Source organism: Bidens hawaiensis, unplaced genomic scaffold, assembly GCF_021521415.1.
Source record: "Bidens hawaiensis isolate Kalapana, Puna unplaced genomic scaffold, B.hawaiensis_p1.1 tig00001961_1, whole genome shotgun sequence".
NCBI lineage: Eukaryota > Viridiplantae > Streptophyta > Magnoliopsida > Asterales > Asteraceae > Bidens > Bidens hawaiensis.
In genome coordinates, this window is record NW_027491109.1 from 1,608,219 (window position 1) to 1,627,125 (window position 18,907).

General features: G+C 32.0%; 1 protein-coding gene and 1 pseudogene across 2 annotated transcripts in view; both read right to left on the reverse strand.

Annotated features, from left to right (window-relative positions):
• Window positions 1-1,626, reverse strand: part of LOC143604686 (sister chromatid cohesion protein PDS5 homolog C-like) — a 28,025-nt gene extending 26,399 nt beyond the window's left edge. The window contains exon 1 of the mRNA XM_077081090.1: window positions 1,312-1,626. Within this exon, the coding sequence (XP_076937205.1) occupies window positions 1,312-1,626 (315 nt within the window). The remainder of the gene's footprint in view (window positions 1-1,311) is intronic.
• Window positions 1,627-13,819: 12,193 nt separating this feature from the next.
• On the reverse strand, window positions 13,820-17,627 carry LOC143602968 (NADP-dependent glyceraldehyde-3-phosphate dehydrogenase-like; annotated as a pseudogene). Its single transcript, XR_013147958.1, has 9 exons — window positions 17,466-17,627; window positions 16,518-16,711; window positions 15,637-15,765; window positions 15,425-15,544; window positions 15,199-15,335; window positions 14,913-15,068; window positions 14,398-14,777; window positions 14,046-14,162; window positions 13,820-13,954 (listed from the first exon to the last, which is right to left on the reverse strand). The product of XR_013147958.1 is annotated as an NADP-dependent glyceraldehyde-3-phosphate dehydrogenase-like (transcript).
• Between the last annotated feature and the right edge of the window lie 1,280 nt (window positions 17,628-18,907).

Below are 18,907 nucleotides of genomic sequence, written 5' to 3' on the forward strand. Positions count from 1 at the left end.
TCTTTAAGGGGATTTGAAACAACGGGATCCAAGTTAAGCTCGTGATCCATAAAACACAATGAAAACTAATGTTTTTGTGATTTAAGGTAAGGATACCTTGGAGTACTATGAAAGTGTGTGTATGTGTATGTTTATGATTTGATATAATAAATAAGTATATAAATAAACAAGTGTATTGAACAATCAAGTAGGGTAAGCACGTATAGGCAACACGTATAAGGATCCTAAAGTAAAGACTATACTAGTTCGTTACGTCTAACCACCTATCTTATAGTAACATGCTATGATACCAATCTGTCACACCCTGACCAAAGGCGGCGGAACATGCCAGGGTGCAACGGATTGCCCAAAAACACAAGACACTATTTAAAGTGACAATATTTATCAACTCATTTTATTTCAACAAATTAATAAACAACACATCTCGTCCACACAAACAAGTTGAATACAAGTAGCAATTATGTTGTTCGTTTTACTAATATCCTAATAGTCTTGGTAACGTTTTCGTCAAGTCCTCGAGTCAACAAAAGTCAAACCTGTAACAGTTCTAAAATTTAGTTTGTCAACACAAAGGTTGGTGAGCAATTCATAAGGTTGAGCATATAAGTATATAGTAGTAAAAAGCCACAAAACTTGTATACAAAACAATAAATAATAGCAACAATTTAGATATTCAAAAGATAAATAATTCGGGGTCTATAAAAAGCCACAAAACTTGTATAAACTTGTATACAAACATCTATTTAGTTATGATAGAGGTCTATAATAATATTATATAATAATTAAATAAGGTTCTAAAAAAAGTTGAGTCGGGTTTACGTAATAAAAGTTTACAAAACGGTTACTAATCGAGACTCAAATTTGACGGATGTCACACATGTAATCCTTTACCTCATGATCTTGACGGATTCCTTCCGTTTATCAATTGTACCCTTCGAACTTTAAAAGTTCAGATGTTCTTATGTCTTAGTTTAATTCATTCTCTTTATTTCATCTTACTATAGATGATGATTAAATAACATAGTTTCTTGAATTTCGAAAACTTTCGAAATTTAACTATATCTTTTCCTTTACACATACGCATTCTTGTATAAAGACAGTATCTGTATGCTAATATCTTTCTTTACATTTATTAGGGATTTAACTACCCTCTTCTCGTTTAGACACAAGTTTACAAATGGCTACTAGAGTGGACTATCTATTTCTTATCCTCTTGTTCGCTTTTATACTTAGTTATCAGATGATCCTTGTTTTTCATCCTTTTTAGTGTCGCTGTTGCCGATCTTTTCATTGCTTATTGTGTTTTTGAACCTTCACTTTTAAGATGTCCTTTTTCTCCACATTTGAAGCATGCAACTGCTTTCCTTCTACGGTCTTCTGCAGAATAACCGTTTTTGTTGCAGAAAGTACATGTGATTGATATATTGTTCTTGTTTTGTTTTCGACATTTTCCATAATGTCGTTTACCACGTTCTGACATATTGGTCTGTTGTATTCAAATGTTTTCTCTTGTTTGATATTCTTCATTTGTTTGACTGTAGCTTTTTCTTTCTTTCTTATACTATTTTTCTCTTTAACCTCCGTTTTTCTTTCCATACTATTGATCAAATATTTGGCCAATTCCATGGCCGAGGAGGTTGTTTGAGGCTTATGGGTTTTATTATATCTCCTATCTCTTTGGGTAATCCTGATATGTATTGAATAACTTTGTTTGTATTATGAGTCATTTATACGCGGAGTTGATTGGCCATATTCAAGAAACTTAATATTGTACTCTAAGAGATTTGTAACATCTATCTTATTGGAATATGATTGGCTTCTATTATGGGGCAAAACTGTTGTAATACAAGTTCTTTGAATGTTTCCCATTTCATTTGATACAAGGTTTCTCTGCCCTTTCTTACGATTAGAGTGTTCCACCATTCCAGATCTTCACCTTTAAATTTTAGATATGTGTACTGAATCTTTTGAATTTCAGTACATTGACTAATGATGACGATGGACTCGATTTCCTCAAGCCATCGTAAAGTTGATATGACACCTTGGTTTCCGTAAAATTCTTTTGGTTCATAGGTTTTGAAATCCCTAAAACTACAACCTTGAGTTACTAAAGGTTTCTTGAGCTTATTATCGAATCGACTATCAGTTTTGAGATTATGAATGCTTTCATCATGATGTGCAGGTTTTTGATAAGGATGGTTTCTAACGACCTTATTTGAGTGTTTAACTTTATGTATCTCTTCTTTCATCGCATCAGTGAGAGGAGTTATTGTGTCATGAATTATCTCTCGCACTTTAACTAAATATTGTTCATGAATCTCACGATCAAGTTCTGTCATGTTCTTGTTGCTTCTTTGATTGGAGACTTCATTATTATTTGATTGACTGTTTAAATTCGACATTCTGTATATAAAATTGCATCAGTATGAAGAAACTTATATACCAATGATGGTATGTGAATCTTAATGCTATAAGTACTAGAAATCTTTTGATTATGAAACGTCAAATAAATTTTGTTATATTCTTAGAAGTATTTCTTTCTAACTTTGCTTCTTCTTTTTCTTCTTGGACCTCAATTATCTTTTCCTTAGGGTTATTCGTTTTGTTCGAGCATAATCCATATGTTTTTCCTTTTGGTTAAGAGATGATATTAGGGAAATTGTATATCACCATAGCAATTTTCGAATATCTTGATGATGATTGATAAGGTCCTATTGAGGTATAATTACTTTGTCCTCTTTTGTATGCTCTTGAAATGATTAGTACATACCTTGTGTACAGATAACCCATGAGAATTTCCTTATCTTCTAACTATACAGCCGAATCCAATTAATTCAATGTTTTACTCACTATCACAACCTAACCCAACCTAAACCAATATTTTATAAAATAAAAATGCTTTATTTTATATAAAATTTATATCCAAATGTTCAATGTTTTTTATAAATAAAACTATGTCGTAATGTTTTAAAAAAAAGGTTAACGTTGTAATTTTCATGAAAAAACTAAGTTATATATAAAAGTTTGGTCGCAAACTTAGGTTGCTGGAACAACCTAGGTTGCAACCGGCTGTGAAAAAAAAATATTCCAAATTTTTAATTAATGGGTTTGTTTTCTTTTTGTGTTACAACCGGTTGCGATAAATGGTCATCATCATAGTGGATACTCTTATTGTATAGTATATACAATAAAGTGATAAATTATCATGTTTGCTTGTTAATGTTTTTCGACTACCTAATTACTTATAACGATCTTGAAAAATTAATGAATTTTATTTACATAAATCAAAATTCTCACTTAAAAAACACCTAATTTGTAATCATGACATGTGACTATCAAAATCCTCATAAATCCAAATGGCAATTATTATTGAAACGCGTATAACATATCATATCGTCTCACATTATAATATCTGACCTAAGACCATCAAAATTACAAAAGTATTACATGTATCTTACAATACTAATAAAAGAAATGTTGAAGTTTAGGTGTCAACTCTATACTTCTTCTAATTTCTAATCTCTCATCTCATTCATTCTAGATATCTATGGGTCATGGGTCAAAATCATTTTGTTAATGGGTTATAACTTATAACATAGTGTGGATTTTATTCATCATTGAGTTAAGTGTCTTTTCATACCCGAGGTTTGACCAACTATGCAACTTTAGTACCTTTTTTAAATTTCATGCAAATAAACAATTGACGTTTCCGAAATTATGATATTTTAGTACTTTTTGTTAACCTTTTTATTTTTTCCATTAGGGATAAAATAGTTTTTGTTTCTCTCATTTACTTAACCATTTGGTCAAAAACAAATGAGCCAAACTATTTTAATAAAAACACAAACCGAATCACTCTTTTTTAACAAAAAGAACCGAACTGAACCACTTTTAACAAAAAAAATAAACTTACTAATGTCACACCCCAACCTACGGCGGAAATGTTGGGGCGTGAACTGATTGCCACAGCTCACAAGGTACTATCATGCAATTGTAAAGCGACAATATCTAATTAATTTATTAATTGTCAACGAACATTTAAGTACAACAAAAATAGAGAAAATTACAATACAAAACCAACTATTCTTGTTTATGTTTAACATCCTAAGGTCATCTCTACGTGAGCTTCAGTTCGATAAGCAATCCAATATGTAACCTGCAAATGCGTACAAAATATATATATTTGTCAACAACACATGTTAAGTGAGTAGATTCACCAGTTTTGACACGAACAAATGATAATATATAATGATATAAATAATAGAGTAAAAATAAGCAAAACTATTATCTGTGAGTATAAACATTGAAAGTGTTAAGCAAGTAATGAGTATCGGTGAAACCATTGCCAATGCGATCGGGCTTCGGCCACTATGATGGTCGTATGATCATACTATAATGAGATTATGTTGGACCTCTCTGTGACACCCGGTAAATTCCCAATCCCTTAAACCAAGTAATCAACCTAAATATTAGGTAATTATGTTATGTGCGCCCTGCGCGAGCGCGCCATGTTAGTCAGCGCGTGCATTGGTTATGTGCGCCCTGCGCGAGCGCGCCATGTTAGTCAGCGCGGGCATATTATGTGCGCCCTGCGCGAGCGCGCCATGTTAAAAACCAGCGTGGGCATATGTTATATGCGCCATGCGCGAATGTTTTGGCTTTATGTTTTCATGTACCTTAACGTTATGTTGTCTAATGGGTTGACCGTCACGCATGATGCTAAGGCGGGTGCACCCTAAATCGTTTATGCGCGTGCGGAAGGGAACTAACCTCCCCGCATGGCGGGAACATTGAGAGCTAGTTTGTCTGAAGCTCCAAGATGGAATTGACTTCAACATAACTGATCACTATGTTGAAATACCAAGACCACCTGGAGAATCTACAAATGAAACTCAATGTCCCTAACTGCGAGAAGGTTACGCACCTACCCGCAGCAAAGAAATGTCCTTCACGCAGAAAGCTATGCGCACAAAGTGATACGCACGGAACACTTAGTCTATTCTCCAGACGTAAGGAGATTACTCCCGCCCAAAAAGGAAACAGTAGCGTGTTTCAGAGATTTTCCATTTTTTTTTACTGTACACTGACCAAAGTACCTGAAAAAGCTCACTGTAACACGAAAAGTCAACTGTCAGCCACCCTATTCTCACCAACCCCAGACCTGCATGTCCTGACCAAATCAAAATCAAAATCTTTTATCCACTACTCCACTTTTAAATAAATAATAATAATTTCCATACTTTATCATCATTACCCCTAGATATGAAAAGATTACAATCCCCTAAAGCAAGGGATTGTGTTCCATTGAGTTTGCCTATAAATATGTAACCTAAATCATCACCCAAAACACACTTCAAAGAACTGCAAACTTGCACTAATCCTCTCCCAAGCATCCGTTGTTTTCATTTCCGATCCTGTTACTAGGTAAGCCGAGAATATAACCTTGAGATCTACTTTCCAACCCTTATATTCTCCTATTTCTTGATCTTAATATATATACTTCTTGTTATTTAATCGTATTCTAGACCTTCGATTCCGAGGCCAACACCAAGAAAACCCGAATCTCGATTAATCCCTTAACAAGAACCACAGGTGAGTCTCACAGCCCCTATTTTCACTGTTTTCACTGTTTTTAAACTGTTTTCGGGGCGAGGGACACGTACTTAAATAATGTTTTATCATGGTATACTTACAAGCTATGCAAGCGATTATGTGTTTAAGTTATGTTTCATGATGAGCAATGCAAACGGTTATCTTTGGTTTACGATGTATGTGCGCCAGAATTCGAGTAAGTGATCACTTTACCATTGGAACTCTAAGGGTAGGGACTGCTGGTTTGATCCACCCACTCGTAGGGGTCGCACCTCTTTGCATGGACGAGTGCCTAGTATGGTCATGGGGCAGTACTATGGGTTTGAGCCCGCTCGTAGGGGTCGCGCCTCTTTGCATGGACGAGCGCCTTGTTTTCCGGCACAACGTCCGCGCGTAACCCGCGGGACGGTATTACTTATTTTAGCTCGTAGTGGCAGCGCCACTTTGCATAGACGAGCACAATTCCCAGAAATGTTCGCGCGTAACCCGCGGAACGATTTTATCAGAATATGTTGATAGAACTATGTTTTACCAAGCATGTGTTTTAATGATGCTATCAGAATTATGTTTCAGAATGATTTGTATCAGGATTATGATGCAATACGATTTATCAAGTTACTAAAACTTGTGAACTCACTCAGTTTATACTGATTCAAATGTTTTTACGTGTCTTTCAGGAGATAACTAGGTAGCGCATGGAGTCACACTTAGAGCACCTCACGCTGAACATCTAAAACTAGCTTTTTGGAAGATTTTAGTTCTATCCCATCGATGCGCGTGGTTGTTCCCGCCGCGCAAGGGGATATGGCGTGGAAATCTTCAACAGTTTTTATACTTGGATGTTTTTATGTAAATTTTAAACAATGTAATGTATTTGTATTAAACATTTCATGCGCAATGAAAATCTTTGAATGTTTGCAATGGCGCGTGCTTAATTATCAATCCCCACTCGCGCGCGCCCGGCTGTTTCCGCCGCTCAGGGCCGGGTGTGACACTCTCCGAATGCGATTCAAGTAAGCAAGTAAGAAAATAGCAAGTAACAAACAGTCATTCAATTGATACACAACACAAAGATCACAGTTTGCGTTTGAAAAATAATAAGATAAATAATTTGATAAATGGTACGCAAGTGTCCCCAAAACATTTGAAAACAAGTAAAATAGGGGAGTGATTACTCACCTGATCGGATGAACGAAAGATAAGTGAGGATGATGTGAGAAAGATGAACCTTTTGGGATACACCAACAAGGATTCCTAGTTAAATATAATAATATAAATTAATTATAAATGAGAAAATATGTTTAATGAATTAAGATTTAGATGAGGTTAAGTTATGTTTGGGATTAGAATGTTTAATGATTGATCGATTAATCTCCAAGATCATTGTTATTAATAGTCTTATTAATTATAAATTCCCCAATAATTACCCATGATATAATACATAATTAAATACTTAAATAATTTAATTAATACAAGATATGCTTAAAATAACAAAATCTAAATAGATAAATGATTAAATATACAAATTAAATAAAATAATTTAATTAAATATAAATTGATATATTCATATAATAATAATAATAATATCCAAATAAATAAAATAGTTATAATAACGTGTAGAAAGATATAAATATTTTGTTTTAAATCTTTTAAGGAAAATCTGTTTAATACGTTTAGTTTATATAAAATAAATATAAGTTTATAAAGACGCGTAACGACAGGAATCTCAAATGATGATGTTGGGTTTAAATAAGTTAAAGCCTATTATCAATATATACTTACAATACTTACATATATATGTATATGCATATATATATATATAACTTAACGAGATTAATTGATAAAAACGTAACCTAGTAAGGTTGGTTTAATGAAATAATGTTTGTTTTATATTTAACTAGTTTTTATCCCCGTATTACGGGGGTCATTTTATACCATTTGTTTTTAATATTTATCTATTTTTTGAATTTTTAAATTTTTTTATTGTATGAAAGTTAATAATATACTTATGGTTTAATGATAAATTGTTTGACAAATAAATGAGATGTTATAACTCGGTTTAAAAACTATATGGCTTTGATGAGACTCAAGACCCGTTTATTTTTTTACTATAAAATTGGTTTTTTTAATTATAAATAATATTTATGAAAGTTAATAATATACTTATGGTTTAAAGAGACCCAAGACCCGTTTATTTTTTTTACTATCAAACTGGTTTTTTAATTTAAATAATATATATATATATATATATATCCTTTTTAAAATAAATAAGATATTAATGTTTAGTATATCCTATTTTATAGGATTTTTACATCAATAATTTGGTGAAAATAATTTTTTATTTATGGAGATGTTATAACCCATTTAAGGAATATCTGGGTTTGGTAAAACCCATACCCATGAATTCGGGTCAAATGTATGAGAAGCCTCCATTTAAAAATCAAGTAAATCTGGTGACTCTAAAAAAATGGGGAGCGACCACATCGCGACACGTAGGATTTTTATGTTTTCGTTTATAAATATTATAGATAATAATTATAAATCATTGAAAACCATTAAAAAATGAAAGAACAAAACTGATCTGGCCAGGGATTGAACCTGCGACCCTGGGCTCAGATCTTAAACATACACACTCAACCAACTGCACTACCAAGTGAATTGGTTAGAGAATGAAAACAAAATAATAACTACAGAAGCTTGCGAAACCTCCAATTGATTATAAACCCTAAAATCCTAAATCGTTTAATCCGTTATTTGTAAGATCAAATTAAGTTAGGGTTTATGTTATACGATACCAAACGAACACAGAAGCATAAACAATTACCTGTAACGATGACCCGAAGGTGGTTAAACAGATCGCAATACCGGCGGCCCTAAATGGATCAAGAGCACCAATTGAACAGCAACGATAATGCAATTGAATAAAGGGTTATTGTTCGCGAGGTGGAGAAGAGTATATCTTGAGGTTTAATTGAAATCATATGCTCGCTTGCTTGCATAATAAAACCAAATCAGTGCCAGCAAGTCTATATACAGAAAACGATTAATTGTTGATTGATTAACCATAATAACACTGTCGGTAGGCCAAATATGGTATGTATAACGCGAAGGTTGATCAACTTTCCATATATTCTACGAGAATTGAGGTCCAAGATACCCCAATTGAAATCGGGTTTGTGAAAACGGGTACGGGTTACGGGTTGGTTAAAGGGTTTAGGTTATGGGTTATAATATAATATAATAATAACATAAATTGAAAATAGATCCCTGAACTTTAAGAATGGGAACACAAATGGGTTAAACTAAAACTTTAGGGTGTAAAATGAATATAATTGAAAGTTATTTATTTATATATATATATATATATATATATATATATATAGTATTAATTAAGAATAACATAGTATTTAGTAATATTTACCCGATAAACGAAATATAAAAATTTTCCGGACATGAAACGGGTCGGGTAATTGATGTCAGTAAAGTAAACGAAAACCCGAGTTGTTACAGTCTCCCTTACTTTAAGGAATTTCGTCCCGAAATTAAATAATACTATAACAAAACCATTACATTTTGAGGAAGGTTTTAAATATAATTTTTAAAATTTATCATAACACAGAACATTGAATAGTTAAAACAACGCTCCAAATGAAAATCTGATAAGGGCACTTATATATAGGATGTACCAGCGGCGTATCCACCATGTACTTATCATCTTTACATTTGTACCGTAATTTCCACTACTTACAATTCTATATTATGACACATAATTATTCAGATTATGATTTCCATGCGAGGACTTCGATAATTATGTAGGCCTCCATAATTACTTAGATCGTCGGATGGTCCACATAACCCGTCTCATCGTGTGGGTTAAAAAATATTTGAAAGACATGATTTTGTGATAAAAGTTATTAATTTATTATAAATATGAGGAAAGTGTTAACATATTATAAGACCATTGGGAGTTGATTTATTATGAGTGTAAAATCAGAAGATTTATAAAATATTTCTAATAACACAATTTAGGTGAACTTTCAAGTTTGATTAATGAAATTAGTGAAAATTTTAAAGTAACTTAAAAGTTAAGAGAAACGGAAACATTGAAGTTGGGATAGATGATGTGTCGACAAGATCGATTGTGAAGAAAGAGAGTGGGGATACGAGCCAACTAACAAATTTACGTGAACTTACCAAAAATTCTATGATTGCAAGGATAACATCAACAAAAGTTTATGAAGAAATTAATTGATAATTGATAACATCAACCTGTGAAATTTTTATTTTTTTATATTTTATTATTATTATTTTTTAAATATTGCAACAATTCGACGTAGAATTCATAAGATCGAGAGCACAAATTTGAACAAGATTAAACGAAGACCTTGAGGGGTTTAGTTTAGTTAAATGAGAAACTCATGAAATTTAAAGAGAACTTTATACAACATTGAAATGTCGCAATTGTGTATTTAAGATGAGGTAAATTAAAATATTAAAGTACTGGTAGTAGTAATTTAGAATGCAAAAATATTAATGCAAAAAAAATTTATGTATACAAACAAATTGTATATAGATGAAATTGGGAAGCGGATATTCACGAATCACCGCAGGTTTTCGACAACAATCGTGCAAATGTCATTAGATAATAGTGAAAACTAATAATAAAATTCCAATTAAATCACCGTGGGAATTCAATGAAATTCGTTTTTTTAATAATGAAAATTAATTTAAATAATGGAAAATAAAATCCATAGCGGAAATAATTTTGTTTAAATGAGGACAAGTTCAATTAATAATATAACTATAACAATTCAATTTCAACGATAAAACTTTACAAGATGAAAGGTAACTTGTAATGCACGAGATCAATAAATACGCGACGTACAAAAATGTTAAAAATCAAAGGTGAGAGTAGAAATTGACACGTTGTCAATAATTTAATAAGCAAACAAGGTAAATGAGAAAAGTCAAATTGAATAATATGGTTAACTAATAACTGACTGTCGGAATTGTGTCTTTTATAATTGAAAAGGGAAAAAAAAGAAAATTTGTTTCGATTTATGAGAATCTAAATATTTTGATAAGTTGACGAAATGTTAATGAACCAAATCCTATAATTTTAATTAAGTAAAACCAAACGTATAGATAAGTACGGCAACCAACGATGTTGATCTTTAGGAATACAAGAAAAAATTTTATTGTATGCGAAAAAGATACTTTAAATGATGGATTTTTCAGTTGAGTTTGTTCCAAAATAACTAATTTAGCCAAATAATCGTTTAAGGTATAATTGAATGCAAAATACGTTTAGACGAAAATGAGGAAGACGATAAAAATCTTCTTTGTGAAAACTTAACTACGATTGGTTTGATTCAAAACACCTTTGTTAAATGAGCTTATGAAAACTTAAATAATTGAGATCGAATGATTTGGGGCACCTCGAATAGGTTTGTGAAAACGAGGTTTGACTAAGGTAAGCTTGATGAAATTAAGTCTTGCGAGTCTAGAATCGAATAAGCGAGAAAGACCTTGTTACATGAAGAAAACCTGAAAGGCATAGAGTTGCTTGGTTTAAGCTAAATGAGCATGGGTAATATGGTACGGTGCCAGTGTAATTTGAACTCGACGTGAATGAAAAAAGAACAATGCGTTGCGTAGGTGATTAGGGTCTCCATAATTGTAGAAGGCACATGTAGCAGGTGTATAAAGCTAAGTCGACGGCATAGACCGTTGTGGGATGTCTTTGTGTCGTAGGCAGCGTACGGAAAGTGTTAACGGGATAACCATAGCGGTTAAAGTAAGTGTAAGAATGACACAATGATTGAGTCGGATGACGAAAGTCGCGAATAAGACGTAACGAGCGTATTCCGGTGTAAGGTTTCTTGTTTGGGACACTATGATTTCGTTGAAAATGATAATTGGTTTACTTAATAACCTAAACTCGATTATTAAGCTTGCGTTTGTTATTATCGTTGTTATGAGGGTGAGTAAGGGTAAATGAGTCGAAATTTCTCTGAAAGAAATTAGTGAACAAGATTAAATGGATTGTATTAGTGTTTTGAGTTAGAATTTATGCCCTAGAGATTGTAGGAGCTATCTCTTTGACTGTACTTATGGTCATAAAGCGGGTGTAGAGAATATACGATCTATATTGTTTGATGTGGAAATCATTTTATAATTATGTAAATTGAGATTAAATGAGTATAAATGATAAGTTGTGTAAATATCTTATTAGTTATTAAGGAAAGAAAAAAAATGAAATTCGACATAAGTTGTGCTAGCGTTAATCATGACTTAAGGATACGTCAGAATTTAAATGAGATAATCTATATGACAATTTGTTAAGTAGATGATATAATCAATGAGGTGATTTGACATGAGATTTTTGTCGAAGTATAACAAATTAAAATGCTAATACTTAAAATTTGAGGGTGATAACTGAGATGAAACTGATAGTTATTGGGGGGTATTGAGTTACTTGTGATAAGTTCGTTAATTGATAACGTGATAATCGTGAACATGAGGGATATTGTTCAAATATTAAGGTATTTAATAATACTTTTATTATATTTGATAGTTTGATGATGTTGTAATATGTGTATGAGAAAATAGTTATTAATTGCTCTTGATAATTTGTGAATGTGATAATATGAGTGCGAGATAACCGATTAGATAATTAAATAGTAAGTTGTTTAGATGGACTTGTGATAACAGAGTCCTAGTGAGTGAATGATTTGTGCTCCTTTATGGAAATAAAAATATTTGTGAGTATGTGAATGAATTGAATCAGTAGGTCTTGGTTCGATGTAATTGAATAATTAAGTAATTGAGTCAAATCGTAACTTGTTTCAAATAAAAATAAAATACATAAACAAATAATAAAGTACGTTTCTCGATATATTGGGTTTCCCATGAGCTTGTTCATGATATTTTTGTTGGCCCATGAGTGTTAAGTGCCGTTTTAACCGACCAACTAAGTAACGAATGACAAATGTAAGTATGAGTAGTTGAAGTATCTCGTGTATCACTACGCGTGATAGTGCTCCAACCAAATATCGTAAATATAATAATTGGGAAATGAATAGTTGGCGTGTCCATGGCGTCCCATGGATTTTTCACCCGACCATACATTTAAAAAGTAATAAAATAATAACAATAAAACACGATGGAAAAAAATGTAACCGTTAACTAATTACGGTAAACACTAAAAAGATAAAAACAAAACTTAGGAAATCTTAAAAGAAATTCCCGTCAACGAAAACAACCAACAAAAATTTAAATGTAAATATATATCTTGGGAATGAGGCATTGCGTCGGAGTTATAAAAATATTTTGAGGATGAGACACAGTCTCGGGGTAATAAAATATTTTGAGAGTGAAGCATAGCTTCGGAGTTGTGTGTGTGCATGACAATAAAATAAACAATTAGCTAAGCAGTTAAATATGTATTTAATCTAACAAGTAATTACGTAAGCTGTAAACAACCAAATAGAACACATCAGGTAAACAAATAAGCACGTATGGGGCTCCTAAGCATGTTACTAAGGCACCACTAACGACATATCTTAAACCTTCGGCTCTGATACCAATCTGTCACACCCCACCACTAACTACTTTTGTAACAAAAATAAACGAATTGAACTACTTGAAAATGCAAACAAACCGAACCACTTTTTTGACAAAAATAAATGAACCGAGCCACTTTTTTAGCAAAAATAAACGAACCAATTCCCTTTTGCTAATAAAAAAATAAACAAACAATGACACTTAACTCTTTATTGTTTAAAGATTTGTAAATTTCACATTTATAATCACCTTTAAAAACAATTGATGCTAAATACAATCAATTATTGGGTTGGTGGTTGTTTTTCAACACCATAGAAAATATATATTTAGGTATGCATTTATATTGTTTAATGACATTATGATCTAGATTATTGTTTACACACATTAATTATTAGTTTTTAAATATTGTTACACGAGAAATTACATTAAGTTTAATTTTTCGATCATGTAGTACACGGGGTGAAATATGGACACTCACATTTCATAAATCGTGAATTGAAAAAAATAATAATTCATAATTTACTTCGACATTAAATAAATTCATAAATATTTTGAGAATCACAATTAAAATAACGACCTTATGATTTTTATCACTTGACAAATCCCGTGTAATACACGGGTTCAAAAGCTAGTATTATATATACACACATGATTTCTCCAAATCATTAAGTTTAAAGCTTTGCTAGCCCATGGTGTAGGAAGGTGTGGGCAAATTGATAACTGTACTCTTGACTTTAGTCATCATGTTGATACTATTGGTCACTCCTTGTGAACCAATTCCACTATCTTTCAAACCCTATTCAGAAGCATGTTTAATTCATTAGCAATCAAGTTCAGACCATAAAAGGTTAACATATTTACAAAGATAATCCGAAAATAATATGAACCTGGAATGGGAAATGGTCAGGTCCACGAGCCGGTGCTGAGTTTATTTGTACGGTACCGGTCTCCATTGCATCACTTATCAAGATTGCTTTGTTGATGTCTTTTGTAAATATGCAACCCTGAGAAAACCAACATTAAAAATTGCATTTGAGGTCAAAGTCAAACTTCTTACTTTAAAAGACTTTAAAAAGATAAGTATGTTGTAAGAAATATGAGGCCAACAGTTTCCAGATTAAATAAGATATTATAAACTAGAAAAAGTTTGTCACTTTTTTAGAAACATAATGAAATCACATAACAAATTGAATAAAAAAAATTATATCTTTGACCAGTAAAAGTCAAAGTTGATGTTACCTGAAGTCCAAAGTTGCTTGCATTACAATGATGAATCCCTTCTTCAACACTAGAAATCCTTATAACGGGTAATACGGGCCCAAACGGTTCTTCCCATGCAATTCTCATATCCGGTTTAACGTTATCAATCAAAAGCGGCCATATAAGATTATCTTTTCTCTTGTATTCTTGACAAAATGTTGCTCCCTTTTTCTTGGCATCCATGACCAAACCTTCTATGAAATTAGCTGAGGATTCTGTGACTACGGGAGTGATGTCACAGTCGTTTTCAGGTGGGCCCACGGTTAATTTTCCGAGCTTTTCGTTGACTTTTTTTCACAAGAGAATCTGCTATGGATTTCATTACTAATACGACTTTAACCGCTGTGCACCGTTGACCACTGATACATATAAAACAACACTAAGTGATTTAGATTTTAGACTAGTTGACTTAATCATGTATATTGCAGTAGTTGACTAATTATCTTCATTTTTGACAACATCATATAAATCAAGAATTAAAAAAATGGTGTCACCTGTAAGAAAAGCCTCCTTTAACAATGCTAGATGCGGCCAAATCCAAATCCGCATCCTCAAGAATAATGCAAGCATCTTTTCCACCCAATTCCATTTGTAGCGGAATCATTCCCGCCTTTTTTGATATTGCAATACCAGTGTCTCCACCAGTGAAGCTGAGTGACAATGATAATGGTTTTGTTATTGAGATTATAATAAGTAGATAGTAATAATAATAATAATAATAATAATAATAATAATAATAATAATAATAATAATAATAATAATAATAATAATAATAATCACCTTATGCAGTTAACCGCGGGATGCATTGTGAGAAAGTCACCGATTTCAGAACCTTTTCCAGTTACACAACTGATTACGCCTTTTGGGAATCCTGCTGAGTGAAAGCAATGTATCATATGGAGTGCAGACACTGCGCCCTGAGTCGATCAACATTTGACAGCACTTGTTAGTTAAAACCAGGCACAAGGCTTCCTAATATATTTGTATTAAATATAATTACTCATACCTGTGTTGGAGGCTTAAGTACAATAGAATTGCCTGCAATGAGTGCAGGAGCAATCTTTGAGACAGACAGATTGACCGGATAATTGAACGGTGGGATCGCTAAAATTATACCTAATGGAATCTGAAGTCATCAAACACAGAATGTCATCTTCCACTATGTTCATATTATACAACAGAAAACAAACAAATCATAATATTACTGTAACAATTTACCTTAGATGTTAGGCAATATTTTGTCCGTTCGTTTCCTGGGAAGCTATCTGACACCAAAAACTTCCCTTCTCCAAGGACTCTCACACCTTCCTCGGCACAATACGACACCAAATCACCCGTCCTCACAACCTTCAAAATAATATATACACAAAATTCAAACTTTAACAAATCTTCCGTAAAGCTTGTGTCTTTACTTGATTCTCTAGAATATGGCATAAGTATTATTTTGGAATAAAAGATCAGCTTCTAGTGCTGCATTTTCCATCTCTTTAGTGTGTCACTAGAAATTGTGAATTCTGTTGCTAGTAGGCTTATTACCAAGATTCAATCTTTTATCACCCAAATTTCATATCTTCTACTTCTTGAAACCAAAATCATTTTTTTACAAAAGTACCCCTCAAGGCTCAAAGTACACTAGGCTTCATTATTATTATTATTATTATTATTATTATTATTATTATTATTATTATTATTATTATTATTATTATTATTATTATTCTATAACTCAATTTCCCTTAACAAGCTTTAATGATGATTGTTTAGGAAGGTTAATTCATCAAATGTAATTACAAATCGGCAAATAAGAAATCTTTACATTATGTTCTACGAAAGTTTTCTAACGATATAGGTTCAAAGTTATCAATTTTTCCCCATTGATAAAATCACAAAATATGACTAAAATACCTTTAAATTACAAAATAACAAAATATTAACATAACATGTTCTTCACCTCTAGTCAGAAAACATGAATGCAATGTGTCATTATCAAAAATCCAATCAAATCGAATTCGATAAATGGATCACTCCACCAACTGAATAAAGCAAGAAATGACTCAAAACACAGTAAATAATTAACTAACTGGTGATCAAGTTAAACTTACTTCAGTAGCAGCATCTTTGGCAGCTTTTGCAATCTCCTTTACAAGACAATCAGCTATGGGCTTCTTGTGATCTTTAAGAATGGCTGCAGCTTTGTGCAACAATTCGGCTCGTTTCCATAAAGGCGTTTTTGCCCATAGTTTTTGTGCAGATTTTGCTGATTCCATCACCTTGTTCACTTCTTCTTGTGTGCATGCTGCATCACAATATATATCAATAAGTTCAAATCCCTTGAAAGTGGGTTCAATTTCTTGACTTTAATTTGTACCCCCACTTTAAAATATATAGTGATTATTTGATCATTATTAACAGTCAATTTATCAGTTTGATAGCAAAACTGATTATCCACACTAGGGGTACACATGGTTGTAAAATCATGCCTAGGCGCCAACTATTCGCTAGTCGGTACCCATCGACTAATTGCCGACTGATCTTTATTCGGTCAAAGATTGAAAATTTATGTATAAAAATTGGTATGTACGTGTATATGTGAAAAGTTACATATAAATTCCAGTCTGAATATTCTCTTCTCTAGTCGGTACCCCACCAGCCGACTAGTGCCTAGTGAGTTCTACAATACCGGGTGTGCATGGGACAAAAAAAACCCATCCGAAGGCCAAACTGAAAAAAAAATAAACCGAAACAAAAAGTGGTTGTTTGGTAATATGTTTTTGTACCAACCGGACTTATGGTTTGTTTTTGGTTTTCGAAGCGAATTAAATTTATAGATTTTCATATAATTTTTTTGGTTTAAGTAATGTATAATAATTTAATAATTATGTACTGATATTTTAGTGCATGTGTATAATAAGTTAAAAAAGTGAATAGTTAACTTTATAACTTAGGCCCAAATTCGGTATTATGGGCCAAACTTTTTTCTTTTTCATTCAAATATTTTCAAGCGACAAAATTGAAAAGGCTAAAACCGAACCAAGCCGAATGAATACTACCTTGGACTTTAAACTGGATGTTTCTGGTGGTGAGGTTGATGATGGGCACCCATTTTCCAGAAGCAGAAACTCTCCATTCGCCTTCCGAGTAATATTTAAACGTATCACCTACTACTATGGCTTCAAACACTCCATTTTCTCCCATATTGTTGTGATAATTTGTGTGTAGTGTGTGTGTGTTTTGATCAGGGAATAGTGAGAATAATATAAAGGGATGATCATATAATAATATCAATGTGGAATCGAATAATATATAATTTATATATATATATATATAATGGGTTATCTGTGGGTTGTAGATCAGAATGGACGTCACAGTTAACTTTGTACAAGGTGGTAGCAAATCTTAACAAGTGTACGTTTATATTTGGATATATAGTCAATTATTTACGCATGGTTTTTGACTCTGTTTTTAGCATTCTATAGGCATCTTCAGAGGTATATCCAACTTATTATTTTATTATTACGCTAGTATTTTAGGCTTTTTTTCTAACGGAGGAAATAAATTTATTAAGTTTGCTAATTAAAGGATATGTATCTGGTAATATGTGTGAACATTATTTTTATTTATTTATTTGTTTGTATCACAAATTAAATATTTTAGATACTTTAAACATTTTATAGTGATAATGTATCAATATTTTAGATACATTAAACACCTTCCTCTTACATTTTTTGGTTTGGTGGGTTGAAATGTTGAATAGAAGTTTTATTAACAGTGTATGTGGTGCAGTTCGGTATGGTTATAGACTTAAACCAAATCATAAACTAAGGGGGTGTTTGGGATTACTTATTTTCACTAACTTATAACTTATAAACTTTTTAAAAAGTAATAAGATGTTTTGGATTGCTTATATTGTGAAAGGAAAAGTTTCATAAGTTAGACTTTTGTAACTTATTAACTTAACGAAAAGTTATAAGGAGACAAAATAAGGAATCCCAAACACCCCTTAAAACTTTAGTTTTTGGATTTTTTTTTAAATCGTTTGGTTTTGGTTTTTTCGGTTTTGGTTTTACGGTTCGGTTTTTTCCATTTAAACTTGAAAATATTAGGCCGAAAGAAAATTTTGGCAAAACATAATGAATATAGGTATAACTAACTTTGTTAATATTTAACTAATAGAATATTAGGGGTGAGTTATTGTACAATAATCAGTTATCGTACATTAGGTACGCGAGCTTTATAAACGTCGATTTAATTTTTACGCGGTGGCATAATTGTAAATAACCTAAATCTAATTCTACGATCTAATTCATCAATTAATTCATCGGGCGTCCATCCATATCAATATAATTCAATCGTCGATCCATATCAAACTAATCTACAGATTGACATCAAACTAAATTGAGTTATGTAAACCTAAAAATGTTCTTTACCTGCGAATAAACTTTAAACACAATCGGTCAACTTTTTACAATTAAACAAACGATTGTTGTTTGTT